The sequence below is a fragment of the Artibeus jamaicensis genome, unplaced genomic scaffold, assembly GCF_021234435.1.
Source record: "Artibeus jamaicensis isolate MK-2021 breed Jamaican fruit bat unplaced genomic scaffold, CSHL_Jam_final contig_685, whole genome shotgun sequence".
Lineage (NCBI taxonomy): Eukaryota > Metazoa > Chordata > Mammalia > Chiroptera > Phyllostomidae > Artibeus > Artibeus jamaicensis.
Window position 1 is genome coordinate 16,582,859 of NW_026521924.1, and position 25,512 is coordinate 16,608,370.

The window sequence follows — 25,512 nt, forward strand, 5'->3', positions numbered from 1 at the left end:
ATGTTTTAAATACATGAAATATCTCTGGAAGGTTGCAGAAGAAATTGCTAAGAGCAGTTGCCTGTAGGGAAGGAACTGAAAAACTAGGCTACCTGGAAAGAAGAACTTCTCACTGCGTATGATTTTGATCTTTTAAATTTTAATACCATAAGTATGTATTACCTCATCCAAAAAAAGAAAATTTTTCCTTGAAAAGCCTTCACATCATCCAACACCAAGGTATGCACGCACATTTATATGGACACACACACAAGCTCATAACACAGTTGAGAAACCACTGAGCTAAACAAAAGTATGGAATAAGAGAAAAATCAATAAACCAAAGTCTGGACATTCAAATCAATCTGCCTCTGAGAGAACTAACAAATCCATAGAGGCAAATAGAGAATAATAGAGAATCCTAAAATAGAATTCTCTTACAGGGTTGAACTCTATTTTCTTATTAGCAATAACTTGCCACTATTATATGCTTACCATTACAAAGCACTGCTCTAAGTGCTTTATACATACTATTTTATTTAATCCTCAAAACAATGTAAGGTTGGTTCAATGTTATCCCCATTTCACAACTGAAGAAACCAAGGACCCTTCCCAATGTCACATAGTTATATAAGAGAAGATCAATTTAAGTGCTTGGTCTCCTTTACTAGGCTACTGGATTAAGTCTCTATAACTTTAACCCTAACCTAGGAATTAGATCCCAAAGTGAACATGCAATAGAGTACAGCCAGGGCCCCCCAATGGGGGATCTGTAATGGGGTCCAGAACTTGGAGTGTGGGGAACATGGGATATCCCCACCCCCACAAGTCTGGCTAGGGGATGGGACACGTGGAGCACTCCATTGAGTTATTTTGCATATCAATAACAGGACAGCTTCATACCTGATATGCAAAAAGTTATTCTGCATATCAACAAGTGTAGCTAGGGAGATGGGAGTAACTTTGACTCATGATTTAGCCGGGAGGCAACTCGCCATTTACACCAGTTACTGCGCCAGCGTGAGAGCTTGGAGATGGTTTGCTCCACCATGGGGCCACACCTGCCTGGGCTTACTATGCCAGCCAAGAAAGGCTGAAAAATGCAGGAGTGCTGGCAAGTATAGCCCATCATGGGAGAAGTTGGAAATGGGGTTACAGAGGAAGATATGTGCTGGGATTTAAACCTAGGTGTGGCATCCATGCTGGAGTCTTATTCACATGGTTTTGGGAGAGGGGAGAGGGCTCCCTTGACCATAGGGCTTAGGAAGCAGGAAAGCAAGTTGTAGCAACCATGCAGAGCTCTCTCTTAGCAGTTTGAAAGAATGCAGAAAGACAATGCAGGACTAGGGACAGGGACAATGCAGGACTAGATGGGAAGGACCATATGAGACCATGCAGGAAGAAAAACGGTGAAAGTACTCTTGCTGGTGGGCCATGAGAAGGGGCCATGTGGTTTTGAATTAAGAACTGGAGATCACAGCAACCCAGCTGATGGTTCTGGGACTGCCGGAGACCTGACCAGTGGAGCACAGATTACTGGGAGGAACCGGGAGTCTAGCCGAGCTAAGGACTTCTATTCTTTTCTCCTGAGATGCAGTACCACTGAGTAGCCTGGCTGGGCAAAAGGGGCAAGGCAGTACTGTGTATGTTTGTGGGTGTTTTAAGGGACTTTGAGATTTTAACAGCAACGTTCTGCCATTACCTGTATAACTTTTTAATAAATAGTTCCTTTCCTTTTTACCAAACTCTGGCATTGAGAGCCACAATTCCTAAGGGCAGCAGGCAAGACAAACCTGTGCAGAAAGACCCCGGGAGAAGGGGCTTATTTTTGGCAAATAGTACCTGGGCCCCCCATAGGTTCATTCTGTAACAAATACTCATATTCACTGCCCATAGAATAGACTTCCACAACACAATGAAAACCCATTTCCCAAATCTAGCATTATAAAGAACTCCTGTGGAATGTTGGGTGGAAAAGAAGCAAAATGGAACCCAAAAGCTCCTCTGAAGCTTCATCCCTGAAATAATTTTGTAAGAGACATGAATATACACATTGGTCCACTTACACTGCCTATAGAATACTAGGCGGTTGGCTTTAAAGGACATGAATTAGCTTGATTGATGACCACTGAGTTGACAGTGGCTAGGGTCTTGGGTTCATTCAACCATCAGTCAGCTTTCCTGAGCCCCTGGCCACAGAAGCTTCTCAGCCTCCAGCCCAAACACAAAGCAAGTTACCCCCAGGGTGACTGTGGGGATAAAACAATGACCTATGCAGTTCATCCCTACCACCAAGAAAATGGCAACAGACCAGGACTACCCTCCCCTCTCTTCAGGATACAAGACACAAGATACAGGATAAACATACAAAACTCATCTCCTTCTGCATTGTTTACCTGGGAATCTGTTATAGGACAAACTCAAAAGTAAGTATAGGTGAGTTCACTTGGCCTAGAAAAATGAAAACTAAAAATAGCTGGGGATGGCTGTGGGGTAACAAGGAACCTTTGTGAAACAAATCACATCTGTAAGCCAGAAAAGAAGTTCTGCTTGTTGAGAAATGATTTTAGATTTCCCATAGAGAATGTCTCCCCCTCCACCTTTCCAATTCTAAACAACCTAAACATAACTTAAAATATTCTAATAAAGAGAAATCTTGGCACAGGTAATTATTTTCATCTCCGATTGTTGAATTATGTAAAACAGCAGACTGGCTGATTAGATAAAATAAAGAAAGGAATGGTAAGATCCTTGTGGTTTCTCAAGGACTGCCTTGCTACCTGACTGACTTTTCTTCCCCATTTTCTCCGGTCAGCCCCAAACTGGTCAGGAATGAGATCAGTCTCAGCACAGAAGTAACTCCTCCCCCAATCCCGAGCTCACCTGTCTCATGCTGTAGGCAAAGAGGAAGCCCATGTTGTACTGAACTTCCCGAAGCAAAGAAACTGTCTGGAGGTGATCTTCCTCTGTCTCACCACAAAAGCCAGCAATGAAATCACTGCTGAGGCTCACACCTGCAACGCACAACAAAGGACAAAGGGCGGCATGTCCCTGACGCTTACTGAATTCAGGAGAGGCCTTTGGTACCCGTGGCCTACAGAGGGAAGGACCACAACTATGAGGCACTTCCTGGAGCTATTCAGCCCACGCACAAGCATAAGAGCAAGAGGGACAGGCCTGTTTACTTACAAAGTTCCCATGCCAGAGCCTGTCTTCTCAGTCTATGCTCCCCTCAGTACTAAAAGAAGTGTTTTCACTTCAAATGTGGGAGTTAGGAACACAGTAGGAGTCAACATTTTCAAATCGGTCCTGCTTTTACTGGTAAAACCCTTGCAGTGCCCCCATACAAATACACTTTTGAAGTTAGCTTAACACAACGTTCACTTAAAATCATAACAATAGCCCTGGCTGGTGTGGCTCAGTGGGTTGAACCCAGACCTGAGAACCAAAGGATCACTGGTTGGATTACAAGTCAGGGCACCTGCCTGGGTTACAGGCCAGATCCCTGGTAGGGGGCACGTAAGAGGCAACCACACACTGATGATTCTCTCCCTCTCTTCCTCCCTTCTCCTCTCTAAAAAAAAATAAATAAAATCTTTAAAAAAAATAAAATAGGAACAATAACTATCTACTGAATACTTACTAAGTACTATACTTTATTATCTACCTTAACCTATTTAATTACCCCAATAATCCAATGAGGTGAGTACTATTAACTGCAGCTTATAGATGAGGAAACTGCAGCCCAGAAAACCTCCACACTGTCCTGTCTCATCAAAATGAAACTACTTATGCATAATACAAGTTATAATAATTAGAAATTTGGAAAAAATGTAGACATTGTCAACCAAATCTAAACTAAAGCAGAAGTATGCAACCCACTGGCATCTCTGGGCCATACTGAAGAAGAGTTGTCTAGGACCACACATTAAATACAATGCAACATGTAATCACACAAAAATCTAATAATGTTTTAAGTAAATTTTGTATTAGGCCACATTCATAGCCATCCTGGGCCATATGTGGCCCGCGGGCCATAGGCTGGACACCCCGGCAGAGTAATTCTATTAGGAGGAAAAGAAAAGGGTTAAGATAAATAGGAAAGGAATTATCTCTAATACACATTTTTAAAGATATCAACTGCCCCCAAATTGGAACTAATTTAGACCATATATAACTTTGCTAACAAGAAAAAACAAGGTCTCTCCCATATGCTCAGAAATGCAAAAACTATAGAAAATGAATCTCTTTAGCCTTGAAGCCACAAGCTGACCCACACCTCTGAGTATTTCTAGCAAGACCAAAATATTAAAAAAATCAGGAGGTGGAAAAAGAAAGAGACAGACATGAAGAGGAGCAAAAGCAGTGTGAGTGGTGTCTCAAGATGCTGCCACAGGCACTGCCTGTGTCTGACAGCAACTGCGGTCACTGTGACATGCTCAGAACACATTCTGTGAACGTACCTGGCACGGACTCTCTGATATGATGAACTAACTCCACATAAGCTTCTCTTGAATAGCTGCAATAAAGAGCAAAAAGACTTAGATGAACCAATCTTCTTTAAATGAGTTCTATAAAAGGGTAACACTATGAATTACCACAAGTAATCACTTTCTCACCCACCACAGGTTACAGTATCCAAAAGATTTCTTATGAGTCAAATCCCATACTGTAACATTGGCCCTAGTTTAGGGCCTATGAACTTTTAGTTCAAGAACATGATTTTAAGTAACCTTCTGTATTTAACTAATAATGAAGATAGGTTAAATATTTAGAAGGATCTCTAAAACTCTTTGCCAATGTCAAAACAAGGGGAAACACTAGCTCCATATGGCTTGCCATCTGTCACATTCTTTCAGTCTTATCTCTGCAATACTTATTATTCCCAAAGTGAGCACACAGAGTGTACACTTAAATTCCAAGACCTAAAAAACTTTAATGTTAAAAGCTAAAGGATCACCCTGTCTGGTGGGGCTCAGTGGGTTGAGCGCTGGCCTGCAAACTGAAAGGTCACTAGTTCAATTCCCAGTCAGGGTACATGCCTGGGTTGCAGGCCAGATCCCCAGCTGAAGGCGTGTGAGAGGTAAACAACTTAATGCATCTCTCTATCTCTTTCTCCCTCCCTTCTTCTCTCTCTAAAAATATAAAATCTCTTTTTAATTGTTTAAAAAAAAGCTAAAAGGATTAAAATCTCAGAGTGTGTCACATTACATGCTTAATAAAAAGCATGCTAACAAATGAAATGAGTGATCCAGTCCTTAATCTATACTTACAATGTCCATGAGTTTACTCATATAACACATATTTATTGAGCAATTACTATATGCCACACATTATGCTAAAAATTTAGACACTGGTTCTTAAGACATTGAAAGGTATGAGATACCCCCTCCCCAAGCAAATCTGACCCCCTCCGCATGGCTTCCAGTACACGGCTACTTCCACTCTGGGCTGGTAGGTGGATCTGTTTACAGATGTTGTCTCTCTCGTGAATCAGCTGCAGAACCTGATCAAACAGAATACATTAAAGGTCATCAAAGTCTCACCAAAGAATCTTACAGAAAGGAATACCACCCCCACTGTTCTCTGCCAAAGTTAATTTTCACGTAATTAAGAGGTTAATTAAACTAAACACATGAATTACCTAAATCCTTTACTTTGCTCAAATCATGTTCAGTCTGTCCCAGACAGAAAGGCTTAAGAATACTGACACCAGTTTGCATAGTTAACTGTCAATCCTTACCTCATCGGGAAAATCCTTGGGGTGAGGAGAGGTAAAGCGGATCCTCATTTCAGGATCTATTCTGGAGACCTGATCCAGAAGGTGCGAAAAACGAAGGCCCCCTTGCTTCGTTTTATAGTTGGTGGAAAAGCCACGGCTGAGGTTGGTGGACACTGCATTGTTGAACTGGACCTCTGAATTGTCCCGAAAACTATTAACATTCTGACCAAGTAGCGTCACTTCTTTCAGCCCCTGTAAAGGAGGAAATAAATATAATGAAAGCAATTTAAAAACTAGTTTGGTCATTTCATGCTAAATCACTAATTAAAATTAGTGGAATCTACCAAAAGCCATCCATAAACATGTTCTGTCTTTAACCCAATAATTTCATGCTTGGGCATCTTGTGTGAAGACTGAACTTCAGAACAAAATCTTATGTAAACATTAATTTTCAAAATGCTTTTTAGAGTAGCAAAAAACTAGATGTAAACTGAATGTTCAATAATGATTAATTCACAACACCTTAAATCAAATTAATTAAATGCAATGTGGATCCTGGATTGGATCCTGAAAAAGAAAAAAAGACATTAGTAGGGAAACTGGCAAAATCAGAAAAAATGTCAGAAATTAGTTGCAACTTTTGTGTAAATTTAAAGTTATTCCAAAACAGAAAGTTTATAAAAACAAACAAAGCAGGATATAAAACTAAGTAAAATACACAAACATATAAAAAGACATAGCAATCAAAAGCAAAAAGAATAACAGTACAAGCAAAAAAATTTAAATATGGGTAGGCTAGGATTAAGATAATATTTAGCAATTTTTGTTAAAAGTTTTGTTAGAAGAATTAATGGTATTGAAAATTTCCTTATTTTTCAGACAATGCATTATGTAAGAGTGAAATGTCATGTTATACTTTGAAATGCTTTACAAACAAAAAATAGATAAAGCAAATACAGCATAATGTAAAAATTATTAAATTCAAGTAGGGAAGAGAAATCAAAATACTATTCTCTCCTGTGTATTTAAATTTGTTTCATATAAAAAAATAATAGAGGTTTTAAAAAAGGCTGCTTACTTAAATGACTTCCAACCAATAACCATTGTTTGAATGAATAAACAACATTCTGTTAAAGCAGCATTTTCAACCAGTGTGCCACAAGAACTGGTTTTTTTAAAGAATTTATTTATTTATTTTTAGAGAGGGGGGAAGGGAAGGTAAGAGAGTGGGAGAGAAACATCAGTGTGTGTATGGTTGCCTCTTGCACACCACCTACTGGGTACCTGGCCTGCAATCCAGGCATATGTCCTTGACTGGGAATCAAAACAGAGACTCTTTGCTTTGGTTCGAAGGCCAATGCTCAATCCACTGAGCTACACCAGCCAGGGCTGCCACAAGAATTTTTGAAACACGTAATACCTAACTATTTAGTCAGGGACATTGACCTCTTTTCCCTTAGACTGTCAAATTTAAAAATGACAACAGTCAACACAATAGTCATCCAATGTGAATGAAACAAAAGTATATTTTTTCTTTGTTGTCAGATCAGCAGAAAAATGTATTTTTTGGTGAGCCACAGAATTTTAGTAATTAGTTTATGTGTGCCATGAGATGAAAAAGTTTGAATCACTGTGTTAAAGGAATGACATCCTATTCCCTTTGCAACTGTAGTCTAAAAATTAAATGAAAGAAACATCTTTTGAAAAGTTGTTCTACAAGTAAAATAAATAGGTGACTAACAGATACTTTAAAACACAACGCAGAATCATAATTTTTCACAGGTCAGCAGGCTTTGAATTCACTAAGATTCACCTTAATGTTAAAGTTCCTCCTTTTATATGCAAATACCTTAGAGAGGTTAGGAAGTTTTTGCCATCACCTCAACCTACTCACACAGAATGTCTCTATGGCTGAAAGAGTGAGTTTGGTACTGTGAGGGAGATGGAAAGAAAGAGGAAGGAGACAATTTAGACCAAGAAGCACTTGCAGAAGTAGACTATGGAGAATACCTCACAGTACCTGTGTGAGCAGCCAGGGACCAAACAGGGAAACTGAGAATCTGAAGACAGAGGAAAAAGAAAAGAGCATTGCCAGAGAGTAATAACAAAGGCATGGCTGATGGGTGTGTCTCAGCTGGCTGGGGGTCCTCCCACAAAGCGAAGGGTCGCCAGTTCCATTCCTGGTCAGGGCACATGCCTGGGTTGCCAGTTCAGTCCCCAGTTGGGGTGCATACAAGAGGTAACAGATTAATGTTTCTCTCTCACTTCGATGTTTCTCTTCCTCTTTCTCCCTCCCTTCCCCTCTCTCTAAAAATAAATAAATAGCCCTGGCTGGTGTAGCTCAGTGGACTAAGTATGGCTGTGGACTAAAGGATCTCCAGTTCAATTTCCACTCAGGGCACAAGCCTGGGTTGCAAGCCAGGTCCCTGGTGGGGGCCAAGTGAGAGGCAACCACACACTGATGTTTCTCTCCCTGTCTTTCTCTCTCCCTTCCCCTTTCTCTTAAAAAAAAAAGAAAGAAAGAAAAAGAAATCTTTTATAAACAAATAAATAAATAAATCTTTAAAAAGGGAGAAAAAAAAACAAAGGCAAACTGCTGGCTTCAAACTGAAGCAGGAGCTATCCTCCCTGGCTCCTGAGCCAAGCAAGAAGGGAAATACGGAAACTACAGCAAAAGAAAGGCTCCACATTCCCACCCATTGTTCTATTCTGCACAGCTAGAAGATTCGGGCCTAGGGGTAAGGAGAGACCTCAAGGGCTCAAGGGACCAGCTCCCAATAGGAGGAATGCACTAGGTATCTCTCCCCTCTAGCCCCTGATCTGATTTGCCATCCTCAACTATTCTCAGTGAGCTGACCCATGGTAAAATGAACAAGAGATTTGGGAGGTTTCCCTAGAATAGACAGACTAATAAATCATTCTGTAAAAAAATTACTTTGTGCCAGGTAGTTTTAAGACACTTAAACTACCATATCCTCCCAATAACCTGCCAATGAAGGTATTATTTTATCCTCTTTCACGGATGAGGGAAATGTTTCAAAGAAGGAGGTTAAAAGACCAGTGCCAGGGTACCAAGCCAGAGAAGGGTGGAGCCAGAATTCATACACAATCTGATTCTAAACTCACCCTCTCATGCTCTCTCCATTCTACTGGGCTGCCTCCTAAGCAAACTTCACAGCAGATCTGCCTATAATTTGTGGGTAGCAAACTGATACGGATCCTAGCTCCTGGGGTCGGTGGTGTTAGGGATGAGACAAGACACATCCACACAGACTACCGAGTCTGTGGAGAAAAAGGGATGGCGAGGCTGCTCTCTCAAGGGAAAGAGCATCTGGAGTACCTCAGCCACTCTCCCAGGAGGAGAGCACCTAGACCCTTGCCTAGACAAGCTTTAATTGTGTTCGATTTTCACAGGAGTGAAATACAGGGTGTATACGTCAAGCTCATCAGTCACTGTCAGGCAGAAGTGATCAAATAATAGATAACATTCAAAGAACTCTGAGGGCTTATTCTGAGTCAGGGTCAGATAGTTAAAGGACTACAAAACTTTGGGGAACAAGCTCACTTCCTGCTTAGGCCCTTACCATTTAAATTGAGGGTATTAGCAAAGTAGGTTTCATAGGATTTTTTGCATTCTTTCTTATGACTGATCAACCTAGGGAACCTGCCCTTTCCAGCACAGGGCAGCACCCACCTCCAGAATTGTTTCAGGCTTAAGTCAGGCAGGGGAAGTAAGGCAGTCAAGAGATTAGGAGACTTCTCAAAGACAGAATGAGGACTCAGGCTATGTCAAAGCCAAGGGCCAAGGGTCCATCACCCCCTTTTTCTATAGACCCCCAAGTCCTTCCCTGAGAGTCCCTTCAAGACCATGCCTGTCTTAGGTCATCCCTCTTTTAAGGAATCTTACCCTTCATTGGCTAACCAGTCATCTGCCCAGGTTCAAGCGGGGTGAAGAGAAAAGGAGCAGAGGTGGTGTCCCTATAAGGAAGATAAGCTTTGTCTTCTAAGTGGTTTATGGTCCCAAGGTCCTTTACTCAGCCTTAGCCACGGGGAATTACAGCTTCTAAAACCAAGCAGGGCAGTTCGCAACATCTCCCCCTTTTTTGTTTGTAAAATCAATTGTAGTTGTTAAACCTGTGAAACCCACTATTTGCTGTTCCCAAATGCAATCTTAGGAAAACAACCTCCATATATATAGTAAAGCACAAATAAGGATTAAGACAAGGAGGCATCCAAGGGCTGCCATGACCCAAACTCATAAATTCAGTCCATTGACCAGTTTTTAGGGTTCAGCTATTGTAGATTATTGTGGAGGGTCTGGAACACTTTGTTCGATAAGGCCTTTGCTCTTTTGGCTGGCAGCCAGACAGGACCTGTAGGGATGAAAACACACGCATACCCTCTTCCCCATGTTAAGAGATCTACAGGGTCCTGCCAAAAGCCATCTCCCAGTGGATCTCTATATAAAACCTGGGGATAAGATGACTTTGGCTTTCTTCTGAAAATGTTTCTTAATCGGAGTACAAAGTGATTCATCACAATTTAGAAAATTATATGTAAACATGGCTAACATAATCAAATTTTGGGAGGAGGACTCATGGCTCCCCCTTTTTTGTTTTTTAAGAAGATTTTTAAAAGTATGATGAGCTTTTCTACAATAGCCTGACCGGTTGGATTGTAAGGTATTCCTGTCTTATGTTGGTATTCCAACGCTGAAGAAAAACCTGAGTAGAATGGGCAAGGTATCCAGGGCCATTATCAGTTTTAATTTGCTAAGGCCATCCTAAATGACTAAAGGCCTCAGCAAACCAAAGATGTACACCCAGGTTTTTCTTTCTGGCCAGGTATGGTTCTAAATTAGTACAGCTTCGAGATAGCACAAGCTGCAAAACTAGAAAGTTGTCCTCACCCTCCCACAAACCCACTCTCTGTAAGAAAACCTGGAGAACTTTCACCTGCTCAGAAAGCTTTCTCACTTCCTCTAGAATGGAAGCAACAGGCCGACTCCTCTCCCGGCCACGCGTGAAAGGAACAATGCAGTAACTGCACATGTTGTCACAGCCTCTCATGATAGACCTGGAGAAGAAAGCACCAGAACTTAGTAACAGCAGCAGGATGTCTCGGTCCAGCCGAAGAAGCAGGTCACAGCTCCCTTGGCATTATCCTGCCGCTCTAAATTCTCTTGACAACATGCTCACACTGGACCAATCTAAGAAGAACCAAGGCAGACATTTTTTTTATCTTTAAAAACTAGTCTTTAACCCCAGGATATGAACCAAACCACTTTCTTCAACAAATATAAACTATTTTGTCAAGTACTTCTTTTTTCAACTTAAAAAGATCAGGGAAGAGAGTAAGAATCAGGAAAGCCTAAGGTATTTTCTTATATGAAAAAATAATATAGAAGGGAGTATAAGAAAGACCTCATTTTATGTACATGAATATATATACAAAAAATAAACCACTTCTCAAAGATTTATACAAGAAACAACTAGGCTCTGCCTAGTTGCTCAGTTGGTCAGAGTGTCATCCCAATACATCAAGGTTGTAGGCCTGCTCTCCAGTCAGGGCACGTACAAGGAGCAACCAATGAATGCATAAATAAGAAGAGCAACAGATCAATGTTTCTTCTCTCTCTCCCCCTCCCTCCCTTACGCTCTCTGTAAAATCAATTAAAAACAAAAGTAAAACAACTAACACGTCACCTATGAGAGGTGGCCTAGGGGAATGGGGTTGATAGATATAAAGGAGTCTTATATATCATTTTTTTGTCTTTTGTATATGTACATACAGCAATTTTTTAATGTAATAACATCAACGTGTTATTTTAATTCTTTTAATCCTTACCCAAGGACATTTTTTCATTGCTTTTAGAGAGAGAGGAAGGGAGAGAGAGAAATATCAATGTGAAAGGGAAGCATCAGTTGGTTGCTTCCTATATGCACCTGGACCAGGAATCGCACATGCCTGCACTGGGAATCGAACCCGCAACCAAGGTATGTGCCCTGACTGGGAATCAAAACTGCAGCCTTTCGGTTACCGGACAAAGCTCCAACCAACTGAGCCACACCGTCCAGGGCTTAACATGCTATTTTTAAAAGTGAGAGAGAAGAAATTTACTCCCTGTCTCTTGGTCAGTAACTCACACAAAAGCAGAAGTAGCACTGGGGCTCGTCTGGACTGGCATGACATCGGCATAGGTCTCATCCAGAGACAGCAGAACATTGGCAGCTTGCTGGCCTGACTCAGCAACAGCCAGCAGCCGAGGAAGGTCCCGATAGGCATCTGGACCAGCCAAAATATCCACCACTTTCTCCCTATTGAGGATCTCCTCCTTCAATCTCTCAGCCATGCACCCTGGGAGGAAAAAGAAGTAAACACCTGTTCCCAAATTCATATGGTCTCACGCCTTCTTAGTATACATTATCTCCAGCTGGATGGGACACCAAAACACAGAAACTTCCCTAAGAGTTCAGCATCATCCCCCAAATTTGCCCAACACTCCCACAGCACTGGAACCTCCATCTTCCTGTACAAGAAAGCAAGGAAAGGGGCTCAACAGCAATTCAATTCAATGCCCGGAAAAATTAAACCACCATTGAAAAACCTTTCTGATATGAACCACCTCTTTTTTTTATTGAAAATTACTTGTGCTACAAATAAAAAATATTTTGCATCAGGAATTTCTTTTTTAAAATAAAATTTAATATACAACTGTACTCACACTCTTTTATCCCTCTTCTTCCCCATAATATTTGCTAAAACCTGTAAGAAATGAGTCAACCACCCATGCTGGTATCTTCCACACCCTAAAAAAACTACTGTTATTAGTAAGATTATCAAATTAATAAAAAGTCCATTTTATTACAAACGCACTTTGAAAATACTTGTTTAAGAACTATTCTTGGTCGTACACCCATGTTCATAGCAAAAATATTCACAACAGCCAAAAGGTGAAAGCAACCCAAGTGTCCATCAGTGAAATATTATTCAGACTTAAAAAGATAAGAAATTCTGTCCTGCCCGGTGTGGCTCATGTGGTTGGAGCATCGCCCCATAAAGCAAAAGGCCGCGGGTTCAATTCTGGTCCGGGCACATGCCTAGGTTGTGGGTTTGCTCCGTGGTGGGGGTGCGTGTGCAAGGTCCTGGTCGCGGCACCTACAAGAAGTGGCCGACTGATGTTTCTCTCTCTCTCTCTCTCCCTCCTTCCACCTCCCTTCCTATCTAAAAATAAATAAATAAATAAAATCTTTTTTAAAAGTAAGAAGAAATTCTGACACATAATTGACCATAACTCTAAGTGAAATAAGTCAGTCCAAAGAGGATAAATACTGTATGACCCCACTCACATGAGGGGCCTAGAGCAGTGAAGTTCATAGAGGCAGGAAGCAGAGTGGTGGCTGCCAGGGGCTGAGGGAGGGGGATGGCAAGTCACTGTTTACTGGGCACGGAGTGTCAGTTTGGGAAGACGGAAAGCTCTGAAAATGGATGGTGCTGACAGATGCACAACAGTGTTAGTGCGCGTGATGTCACTGAAATATACGTTTAAAAAGAGTTAAAATGGAAAATGTTATGTTATGTGTGTGTACTACCATTAAAATACCTCTTTTGGGGATTTCTAAAATTCCTGACCAAGATTTACCTGGGGACTTCTATAATGACGGAACTGAAGTGGCACAAAATATTTCAGCTAATCCTTCCATCTTCCTGTGTCACTCAATACAACAGGACATGCTCCACCTGTGTTTTGAACCACCATCAAAAGGAATTTTTAAAAAGATTTTACTTACTTATTTTTAGAGAGAGGGGAAGGGAGGGAGAAAGAGAGGTAGAGAAATATCAATGTGTGGTCACGTCTCAAGCACCCCCAACCAGGGACCGGGCCTGCAACCCAGGCATGTGCCCTGACCGGGAATCAAACCAGTGACCCTTTGCTTCACAGGCTGGCATTCAATCCACTAAGCCACACCAGCCAGAGCAAAAGGAATTAATTTATATATTCTACAAGGGACACAGTCTGTTTTAAGGTTAAGTATATTAACCAAATTCTAGAAACAAGAAGGTACAGAATATTTAACTTTAAAACATGTTTCCTAGCTATCTAGATCAGAGCTATGATGACAGAAATGTTCTTTATCGGCACTGTTCACACTGGTAGCCACTAGTCAAGGGTGGCTACTGAGCAGTCACAATGTAGCTAGTGAAACTAAAAAGGAATATTTTTAATATTATTTAATTAAATTCAAATAACCACATGTGGCTACTGGCTACGATATTGGTCAGTACATATCTAGATGTTCACTTGGATATGCTTCAGGAGTCGAGATGAAACATGCCTAGACTGTAAATTTATGCTTGCTGCCCCCTCAGACTCCAAATGCTGTCCTAGCTGCGATTCTGGCACCACGAGCCGCACTAGACTCCGGGAAGGACAGACCACTTTCTCAGTACCCATTACTTCAAGGCACTATGAAAAGACCTTTTGTGAGCTTTATCTCATTTTACCCTCCAGCCCTAACATTTAAGTAGCAGAGTTGCACAGGGCATATAAAATTTCTTCACACAATGAGAATCTGGCCACTAAGAAAAACCCTAACACATAAAGCCCAAGACTCCAACTCACAAAATTTGCAAGTCACCAGATACCTAGAATCCCAACCTTCAGAGGTACTCGGGAACGGAGCCGTTTGGTCTTCAGTGCTTTAAGCTGATGTAAACGATTCCAGATGGTCTGTTCAGCCTTCTCCCTACAGAGATCAAGAAGTAGACCTGAACTTGCAAATAAACTACAGAGTAATCTAAAAGGGTAGAACAATGGGAATAAAAGAAAAACCTTCAATGCTTTAAATGAATACCCAACTTTTAGGCTTAGGGAAAGTAGGCAGGGAGCCAGCTGAAGAAGCAACACTTGCTATAATAGTCCTGGAATGACACACCCTTCCTGCCCATCTTGAAATCCTGACAAGCCTTTAAGCCAAATTCAGAAACAATCTACTTCACAAAGCCTTCCCCACCTCCACTGTGGGAGAGTTTATTCTCCTGCCTTTCAACTACCATATCACTTTAACTATACTTTCCCTGTGCTTAGCATTTACCATTTTTATTGTTTGATTTTTTCACCTAGGGCTTTTTACCAGATATGGGTCTGCAGTATATCATAAACATCAGAAAAGAAAAAAAAACGAGAGAAAAAAGGGAAAAGCCAAAAAAACCGACACGCGCGAAAAAAAATAAGACACGGAACAATCAGAAGATGGTCAGCACAGCACCTGACACACAGCACATGTTCAGCAAAGGTTAACCAGTTCTATCATTACTATCTACACTGCAAAAAGCTACAGATTCACTGGCTCATCTCCACAGGGAGGCCAGCCTGGCACTGTTAGATCTGGCATTATTATTTAGGATATATTCACTCCTAAGTAAAGAACAAATTCCTACCTGATAGAACATGTGACAAGGAGGATCACATCAGCCTGAGTGAAGAGCAAGGGAAAAAAAAATTATGATGTTTAAAATCAGACTTGTAAAGTCACTGCCCACGGCCCTTTTTTTTCAATTGTGAGAAAACACACATAACATTTACCATTTTAACCAATTTTAAATGTGCGGTTCGGTGTCATTAAATACATTCTGATTGTTGTGCAACCATCGCCACCATTAACCTTTCAGAACTATCCCATCTTCCCCAATTAAAGCTCTGGACTCATTAAACACTCATTCCCATTCCCACCTCCTTGCAATCCATTTTTTAAAAGAATTCTTTCACCTTTTAAAAAAAATTCTTTTTAAAAATATTTTATTTATTTGTTTTTAGAGAGAGGGAAGGGAAGGGAAAAGAGTGGGAGAGAAACATCAATGTGTGGTTGCCTCTCATGTGTCCCCTACTGGGGACCTGGCCTACAACCCAGGCATGTGCCCTGACTGGGAATCAAACCAGCGACCCTTTGCTTCCCAGGCCCACACTCAATCCACTGAGCGACACCAGCCAGGGCTCTTTCACCTTTAAAAAAAAACAAAAAACATTTATTTATTTTTAGAGAGAAGGGAAGGGAGAAAGAGAGGGAGAGAATCATTAATTGCCTGCCTCTCAAGCATGCCCCAACCAGGTGCCGGGCCTGCAACCCAGGCATGTGCCCTGACTGGGACACCAATGATTAACCTTTTGCTTTGCAGGACGATGCTCAACTAACTGAGCCACACCAGTCAGGACATGCAGTCCATTTTTATCTTAGTCCCTTGCTTGAAAATGAGCACCACTATAAAATTTTCAAAAATAATGAAATAAGCCCTGGCTGGTGTAGCTCACTGGATTGAGCACAGGCCTGTGAACCAAACTACCACAGTTCGATTCCCAGTCAGGGCACTTGCCTGGGTTGCAGGCCAGTTCCCAACAGGGGACGCAGGAGAAGCAACCATACATTGATATTTCTCTCCCTCTCTCCTTCCCTTCTCCTCTAAAGATAAATAAATAAAATCTTTTAAAAAAAGGAAATAAAAGTGCACCTTGGTCCCACACTACACACTTCGTGCAGGGAGCTCATTCCCTGCAGGCCATACTCTCAGTTCCTGACACTGTGTCTAAGAACTGGCACAAATGCAGAGTCTCAACCAGACCCAGAGAACACAGGAAAACAGGAATGGCGTACCTCTTGGAGATTATTGGTCCGCAGGTAGCCACTCTTCTGTAAGATGGACCAGGCTATCTCTGTGTCATTCACGTTCATCTGGCAGCCATAGGTCTCCAGGTAGACTGCAATGAGAGGAGGGCTCCATGGCAGAGACAAAAAGGGACCACACCTCGTAAAGACGCCTTTGCAAATGCCCCATAAATATTTGATGCAACTGGTTATTCACTAAGTCCTCAGTTGTCTCAATTCTAAGACACCATTAATTGCAGATGTACCACAAAATTAATGACAGCCTTTCAGAACAAAAGAAATGCTACATCATTTACACACACCAACTATACACCATGTCATTTAAAATATGGGAAAAACATGTACCTAAGGAACAAAGAAATATGGTTATAAAAACAATCAGAAAGGGGGGGACAATAGCTGACAGCATTGACTGTCAACCTAGAGGAAAAGTAAATGTAAACGCACATATTACACTCCTTCTCAGGTGAGATCCTCCAGCCTCTGGAGGTAGTATCAGAGGCAAGAGTGTACATAAAGCCACAATATAAAGATGAGGCAACTTTCTACAGTAACTTCAAACATCTTAAGTGAAATGAAGCACAGTAATAATCACACAAAACACATTTGCGCAAAGCTTTAAGAGCAACTTCACACTCGGGCTAGCCCCTTCAAACCGAATCTCTATCAACCCCTGACCTCATCAGCACACTTTCATTTACAGACTCAAATAAATTCAAATAATGTTAAAAGTTGAGTCCTGGCCTGTGTGGCTTAGTGCGTTAAATGCTGGCCTGCGAACCAAAAAGGTTGCCAGTTCTATTCGCAGTCAGGGCACATGTCTGGGTTGTGGGCCAGTTGGGGGCGCGGGAAAGGCATCCAACTGAGCCGTGTATCTCTGGCGCATTGATATTTCTCTCCCTCTCTCCCCCCTTCTCTAAAAATAAATAAAATCTTTTAGACAAAGAATTACATAAAATCAATAGAAAATAGCAGTAATTTTTTTAAAAAAAGAAAAGGAGGAGGGAAAACACAAAGGAGGGAGAGAAAAGGAAAGATCAGGATTTTTTAAAAACCTTCCTTGGCTCACTTTCCTCGTCTAAAAAAAAGGAAACACCAGTACTTACCTCAGAGAGAGACTGAAAGAAACAACGAATTATAAAGGACTGAAAAATACCTAGCAGAGGTCATACTCCATGATTTACTAATTCAATTCCTAGAGATTTATTCTGGAAAAAATATTTAATGGAAGCAACTTCTATCTATCTATCTCTGTCTACATATGGAGAGAGAAAAACATAGATGTAGACATAGATATAAATGAGACACTTAGAGTATTATTTATAATATAAAAACTTTTCATCCCTGGCTGGTGTGGCTCAGTGGATTGAGCACAGACCTGTGAAGCAAAGAGTCACCGGTTCAATTCCCAGTCAGGGCACATGCCTGGGCTGCAGGCCAGGTCGCCAGTAGGGGACACATGAGAGACGACCACACATTGATGTTTCTTTCCCACTCTTTCTCCTTCCTTTCCCCTCTCTCTAAAAACGAAAATAAAGTATTTTTTAAAAAAACTTTTCAAACAACCTAATTTCCAACTATAGGGTGCAGGTTGGAAAACATCATGGTTCAGCACGATGTGATATTTTGTACCAATTTTTAAAAATTTAATTATCGATAATGTAGTACTTGGGAAAATATTAAGTGAAAACAAGTTACAACTAATTTTCTCCTTATGATAGCAATCAAACCTTTAAGAATTATAAAGGGAGCCCTGGCTGGATAGTTGGGTTGGTTCAAGTGCCATCCCGATATACCACGATTTCAGGTTTGATCCCCAGTGAGGGCACACACGAGAAGCAACCAATCAACACATAAGTAAGTGGAACAGCCAACTGATGTTTCTCTCTCTTTCTCAAAACAATAAATAAATCTTAAAAAAAATAATTATAAAGGGATATAGTTTTCTGAAACAAGGTAAACAGGGAAAGGTCTGACTGTCCCGTAATTTCTCTCCAAACCTTTAAAATATTTTATTTATTTATTTATTTATTTATTTATTTATTTTAGAAATTGGGGAAAGGAGGGAAACATCAGTGTGTGGTTGCCTGACATGCACCGCCCCCACCGGGTACCTGTCCAGCAACCAGGCATGTGCCCTGACCAGGAATCAAAGCGGCCACCCCTTGGTTTGCAGGCCGACACCTAATCCACTGAGCCACACCAGCCATGGCTCTCTCCAAACTATTTTTAAAGCATTTAATTGGTTGCATAATGTTTCTAAGAAAACCTCTGCCTAAACATAAAGACTGAATTTCTACAGCACCAATTGTGAAAGCTGCCTTATAACTTAAAACAAACTAAAAATTAGAACAGAAATTATAGGGTTTCCAAAGATAACCAAAGGGAGGACTACGAGGACTCTACTCCCCACCCCAGTCATGTGTATCGACAATATAAGTTTCTTCATATTAATGTTACTTGGTGGAGTTTGATGATTCCGTAGCTTAGCAAGCCTTCCCACACTGTTAACCCTCCAAACCTCCTTTGCACTGTTAACCCGCCAGGTCTGTAATAAAAGCACAGTTAAGAATCAGGCCACGGATATTGGAAAAGAGCACTGAGAAAGCCCAAAGAGAGACAAAAAGTGAAATCAACCTTTTCTGTGCCTTCCTAAAAGTTCATCCGCTGTGAGATACGGGGGTGGGTCCGCCATATCTGGAGAAGCTGTCTTCTCTGGAGTAACTGAAGTACTTCTTAAAAAATGCTGAAAGGTCGGTCCAGTGGCCAGTCTGGAGCTGAAATCCTTCTGAACTCCATCCTCCTGCTGCCCCTCTGGACTGGGACATGCGGTGGTGGAGAAACTGCTGTGTGCCCTGCAGGCCCGGAGCAGTAGCCAGGACACAGAGGCCAAGGGCCCCCACCCCAGACACCTCTGTGCTTGGAGGATACACTGTAAACGATGCATGGCACCAAAACAGCCAAAGCCTGCAAAAGAATAACAGACATCACCAACATTTTTGAACCCTGTGTACAAGGCACTATAAGTACTTCAAATATATTAATACATTTAATCCTCACAAAACCCAAGAAGAAGATACTTTTAACAATAGTGTCCCTATTTTTACAGGTGAAAAAGACGGAGGCAACTTGCCCAAGATCACCCAGGAGTGCCAGAGATGAGATGCAAACCCAGACAGTCTGTTTTCAAAACAAAGGGGTGGTAAAGATGAGATGAGAAGCCCTGACAAAAAAAAAGTACACCATGTGCAGGAACTATTCCAAAGGCTTTAAGCCTGTTGACTCTTTAAATCTTCACAGCAACCCTAAGCAATACAGGCAACAGACACTATGATTGTGCCACACAGAGATGAGGAAAGACACAAAAAGGCTGAGGTACCTACCTGGCTCTTCCAGCCAGTAAGCAGCAGAGCTGGCCCCCTTGCTATACTGCCCCCCAACACTATGAAAAGCACTTACTCTCTGAAGGCATCTTCCTTTGAGTTCCTTCAAAAGTAACATATCTAACGTGGGGGGCACCATAATGCCTGATCAGTGACTCCTACCCTCCAAGAGTCTCAAGTTACTACCCTCACACTTCCCACTCATGGCTGGAGGGATGGAAGACACAACCTTTACAGCGGGCAATTTGCCACTTTGCATCAAAATGACACACACACACAAATCCTTTGACCAAGCAATTCCATTCCTACATATTCATCCCACAGATATACCCTGACATGTGCGAAATGACCTCTGTATATCTGTTGCAGCAGTGTTTCTAATAGCAAAAAAATGAGAGGTCTAAATATCATCAATAGGGGACTCATTAAGTAAGTCATGGTACATCCACACAATGGAGTAAGACACAACTGTCAGAAGGTGAGGAGCTGAACCTATACATGACTAAAGCAAGGAAGCAAAGTGCTAGATACTACTTGCAGTATGCCAGCCTGAATCTGTGCAGGAAGGAAGGCGGAAACATTAAGGTACATATTTGTAAGTGCACACAGCATCTCTAGAATGCATAAGAAACAGTGACTGCCCAGACAAACCTGGGTGACTCAAAGTGCAAGATTTAAAGCCCTGGCTGGGTAGCCGAGTTGGTTAGAGCATCCTCTCAATAAGTCAAGGTCGCAGGTTCAATACCTGATCAGAGCACATATAAGAAGGAATCAATGAATACATAAATATGTAGAACAACAAACTGATGTTTCTCTCTCTCTAAAAAATCAATAAATAGAAAAAATGTTTAATTTGGAGACATACCTTCCACCATATTCTTAGTGGACTGCTTCATTCCAACTATACCAGACATCTTTATACTTTTTTTTTTTAAGATTTTATTTATTTATCTTTAGAGGGGAAGGAGAGAGGGAGAGAAACATCAATGTATGGTTGCCTCTAGTGCATCCCCTGCAGGGAACTGTCCTGCAGGGAACCTGCCTGCAACCCAGGCATGTGCCCTGACTGGGAATCAAACCACGATCCTCTGGTTCACAGGCCCATGCTCAATCCACTGAGCTACACCAGCCAGGGCCAGACATCTTTATACTTAATTTCACTCATTTTCTAGGCTTTTACACATGCTGTTCTCTCTGGCTGGTATATCTTCTCTCTACTGGCTTGGCCAACTCCTATGCTACTTTTTAGGTCTCTGCTTCCCCCTGGAAGCCTGTCCTGGCCACCACCCTCAAAGTCTTGGCTGGAGGTCCTCCTCTAGGTTACCAAAGCCTCCTTATAACTCTCTAGAAGACTTATTACACTTCACTGTTACTACTTAACACTTTGTCACCTCTTATAAGCTGAGAGGACCCTGAAAGCAGGAAACACATCTCATTCATATCTACATCGAGTGCTGTACATGTAAAATGAGCAGATGTGGCCTGTTGCCTCTGCGAGCTGATCGCCTGCTGCTCATGCTGCCTGTACTTGAGGCAAAAGCAGTGCTAACCCATGTTCAAGTCCTAGAGAACAGTAGACTTTTAATGTGAGTTTTCAAGTCACCAATTTCTGCCCCTTGTTATATGACCTTGAGGAAGTCAAATTCCTGCCTCTGAGCTGTGAAATAAGGAGAAAAGTAGCATTTACCTCCCAGAGATGTTGTGAGAATTTAAGATTTTTAAATTCCAACTTGGCATACGGTAAATTTTCTGCAACTTCACTTCTGCAGCCCACACTCCTTCTCATGCTGAGTATAGAGCATTGTGGTTAAGACCCTAGAGTCTGACCCAACTGCTCCCTAGCCAGGTAACTTTGGGCGTCTGGGAACTTCTTAAACTCTAGGAGCTTCCATTCCTTCGCGTGTAAAATAGGGATAATAGGACCTAACTCCATGTCCATTGTGAGGATCACATGTGTTAATGCAAACAAAATGCTCACATAGAACAATGTAGGGGACTCTGGGGGGAGCTCAGAAATTAATGGTAGTCGGTGAAAACCATGACACATCTCAGTATAAGTAAACATATTAAAGGGGCCTCAACATTTTACCCATTTCCCCCCCCCTTTAGTTCATGAACACGTGTCTCAAGTTCTTTAGATTCTGTGTTTCCCCTACTGTTCTTACCCTCCCCCCTATCTATTTGGGTGGTTACAATGTGTCAGGCGTGGTGCTAAGCGTGTCCCGTTCATTACAGTATTAAATCCTCACAGCAGCTCTGTGAGGGTGATTCTTCGATCCCCACGCCATAGGCGACGAAGCTAAGACGCGGGATGAAGAAGGGTGACTTGTTTAAGGTCCGTCACAAGTGAGTAGGGAGCGGGACTGGGCTGCGAACCCAGACAGTCGGACACCAGTGTCTGCGCCGTGGCCACCGCGCCCCGCTCTGCTCGAGCACCGCGTATTCCCGGACTTCAGCCGCCCCTCCTGCCCACCGCGGACCCTGGGTGGGTGCGCAGATCTCCATCACCCCGCGCGCCGCTCACCTCCCGCGGCTCGAGCGCTCAGAGTCGCGCTGCAAAACTCCTCTCAGCGGATCTGGCTGCCCCCTCAGGTGTCTATAGCTGCGGGTGCGACTTCCGTTCCGTCGCGATTTCCGTCCGGGTGGTTCTAATGGAGGGGTCGCCTCTGTAAGTTCCGTATGGATTCAAGTTTCCAGCTTTGTTTTTAATTCTTTCTTAATTGGCTCTAGAGAGAAACACTAAGATGTTGCTCCACCCAAGTCATACATTCATTAGTTATTCGCGTATGCGCCCTAACCCAGGCTCCTTGTTTGAAAAACCTCCACTGCTCTTTGAACCACACGATACCCAGTAGCTGGCAGGTGGCGAGTGAGCGCTTGCAACGTGAGTGGGAGTTAAATGGGCTCTAAATGCGAAACACACTGGACATCGAAGAATGAAAATGTCTCATCAATAATTTTTATATTGGTCACTTATTGAAATAGTATTTGGGATATGTTGGATGAAATGTATTATTTTAATTAATCTCACCTGTGTTACTTTTTAATGTGGCTACTGTGAAATTGTAAATTACCTACGCGACTCATTCTATTTCTAGTGTACTGCGCGGCGCCATAGGTTAAAGACTTCCAGATTCAAGTCTCCAGCCTGCACCCACTTCCCCTCCTCCCTGGAGTTACAGATCCACTGTTCAGCTGCCTACGTGCACCTCCCCTTGGCCGTCTAATGACCATTTCTAACTTTATACAAAACTCTTCATTTCCACACGCACACAACCTCACCCAAAACCTGTTCCTGCCCAGTCTGACCCATCTCCGTGAATGACCCAAGCATCCCCAGAGTTGCACTAGGAGACACGGAGGAGTCATTTTTGTTTCCTTTCCTTCAATCTCTACACCCAATCTGCCAGCAAATCCTGTCAACTCTAACTCCAAAATGTCTCAAATCTGACCACTTCCCATTTTTCCATTCTGCCCTTGCCCTTGTCTCCTACAGACTATTTCCCACACAGAGCCTAAGAGGGTTTGTTTTGTTAACGCAGATCACATCACTCCAATCCTGAAAACTCAAGGTGGCTTCTCATTTCCTTTACAATAAATTCAGATTTCCTGTTGTGTCCCAGAAACTACATGATCTGGCCTCTGCTTACTATTCTCCAACCACTTCTTATTACTCACTTCTCCAGGTTTGTTTTCTCTAGCTGACTAAACTGCAACTATGCAATTTTTTTATTTTACTTTTTATTTAAATCATTTTATTTTTTAATTGATTATGCCATTACATTTGTTCTATTCCCCCCCCGTTCCCCTCCACCCTGCACACCCTTCCCCCACCATCCCCCCTTTAGTTCATGAACACGTGTCTCAAGTTCTTTAGATTCTGTATTTCCCCTACCATTCTTACCCTCCCCCTATCTATTTTCTATCTACTGTCTATGCTACTTATTTTCTTTACCTTCTCCCCCCTTCTCCTTCTCCCACTCCCCTGTTGCTAATCCTCCACGTGATCTTCATTTCTATGGTTCACTCCTGATCTAGCTGTCAGGAAGCTCAGAGAGTCCCAAAGAAGTTGGACCCAAGAAGGAACACACCAAGGCACATCATCATTACATTAGCCAAGATTAAAACGAAGGAGAGAATCCTAGAAGCAGCAAGAGATAAGGGGACAGTCACCTACAAAGGAGTTCCCATCAGACTGTCAGCAGATTTCTCAAAAGAGACCTTACAGGCAAGAAGGAGCTGGAAAGAGGTATTCCAAGTTATGAAAGCAACTATGCAATTTTATTTTACTCCTTCAATACCCCGAGCACATGTTTACCTCAGAGCCTTTGTACTCTTTCTGGAATGTTCTCCCAAGTTGTTTTATGGCTGGCCCCTTCTCATCGTTCATGTCTCAGTTTAAATATCATCTCTTCAGAGAGGCCCTCTCTGACCACCCCGCACCCACTGCTCCCATCACTATCACATCATCGTCTTCACAAAACTTATCACTATGCAGAATGATAGCATTTTTTTTTTTATTTCCCATTGCTGATTCCCAGACTTTTAGCTCCTTGAGAGCAGGGATACACTGTCTTGTTCACTGCAATATTCTCAGGCCCTGGTCCAGAGTCTGGTTTATAGGAGGCCTTAACAAATATTTGTCAAATGAATAAATGATTGCTTTATGTCTTTGCTTGTGTTCACCAGAAGCAGACCCTGAGACATGGATTTGAGTGTGTATAGGTGATCTCAGGAAAAACACCACGATGGACATCTGGGTCTTCATTCTGTTCGGGAGCTCTAGGAAACACTGTAAAACAGATACCTCATAATTGTTTCACCTAAGGGGAGAGGAAGCTGGGGTAGTTATAGACTAGCAGTCACAGTGGAAAGATGCTGCTACATGTGCTAATTCCTGTGCTCTGCCTACGCAGTGAGGTTGTGGTTGGGAGAAAGCCCTCTGTCAATAAGATGCAGGCACTGGCACCAGCCCTCTGAATTTGTAAGGCTCAGGGAGCCCTGACAGCCCCTGCTGCAACTGACCTCTTTGGCTCCTCATTAGGACTTTGACATTATTATTGGCCCTTTTTATAGACAAGAAAACTGAAAAACAAAAGGTAGTCATGGACTGGAGCTCACACAACTAGTGCATGGCAGAACTGAGATCCACCCACAAGCCAATCTGATCCCACAGTGCTATTCTTACCACTGACTGACTAATTCAAAGTCAGACTGGTTGGGTTCCCCTTAAGACCCTGATGATTACCATGATAGCCATGCCCAAGTTAGTTACCCCTGCTGACTCCTGTTCCGTTGCCTATAAAGTGGCTACTGTGTGGAGGATATACTATGGGGGTGGGAGGGCATGGAAGTAAATCAGGAGAGCATTTAGGAGGCTGGGGCAGTTGTACAGAGTGTGGAGTCCTGGACTAGTGCAGTGTCTTGGGGCAGTGAAGATGATGGAAAGAAACCTGGATTTCAGGAGTTTGAGCTTATTGCAATAAAGTTTACACTCTCTGTTTACATGATTGCCAGGTGCCAATTCAGTCACATATACAAGGGCAAACACAGGCCAGGAATTGTACTACAGTTCTTTTTTATTCACTTCGGTTCTCCAGATAATTTAGGAGGTGATCTGATCATTTGAGGGAATTATCAGCACTGTTGGGAACTGCCCTGCCTGGTTTCAGGAGCTGTAACCTGCCCCCATGGCTAAGGCTGAGTGAGTGACCTTCAGACCACAAGCCACTAAGGAGACAAAGCTTATTTCCCTGGCAGGGGCACT

General features: G+C 42.3%; 1 protein-coding gene across 1 annotated transcript in view; it reads right to left on the reverse strand.

Moving 5' to 3' along the window:
* CDK5RAP1 (CDK5 regulatory subunit associated protein 1) overlaps positions 1-22,377 on the reverse strand; it is a 33,748-nt gene extending 11,371 nt beyond the window's left edge. Inside the window, exons 1-11 of the mRNA XM_053671238.1 lie at positions 22,270-22,377; positions 19,000-19,329; positions 16,351-16,454; positions 15,143-15,177; positions 14,348-14,448; positions 11,848-12,058; positions 10,657-10,777; positions 5,723-5,953; positions 5,388-5,485; positions 4,443-4,498; positions 2,863-2,993 (exon numbers count right to left, since the gene is read on the reverse strand). Coding sequence (XP_053527213.1) covers positions 2,863-2,993; positions 4,443-4,498; positions 5,388-5,485; positions 5,723-5,953; positions 10,657-10,777; positions 11,848-12,058; positions 14,348-14,448; positions 15,143-15,177; positions 16,351-16,454; positions 19,000-19,309 — 1,398 coding nt within the window. The 5' untranslated portion in view covers positions 19,310-19,329; positions 22,270-22,377. The remainder of the gene's footprint in view (positions 1-2,862; positions 2,994-4,442; positions 4,499-5,387; positions 5,486-5,722; positions 5,954-10,656; positions 10,778-11,847; positions 12,059-14,347; positions 14,449-15,142; positions 15,178-16,350; positions 16,455-18,999; positions 19,330-22,269) is intronic.
* Positions 22,378-25,512: the final 3,135 nt, after the last annotated feature.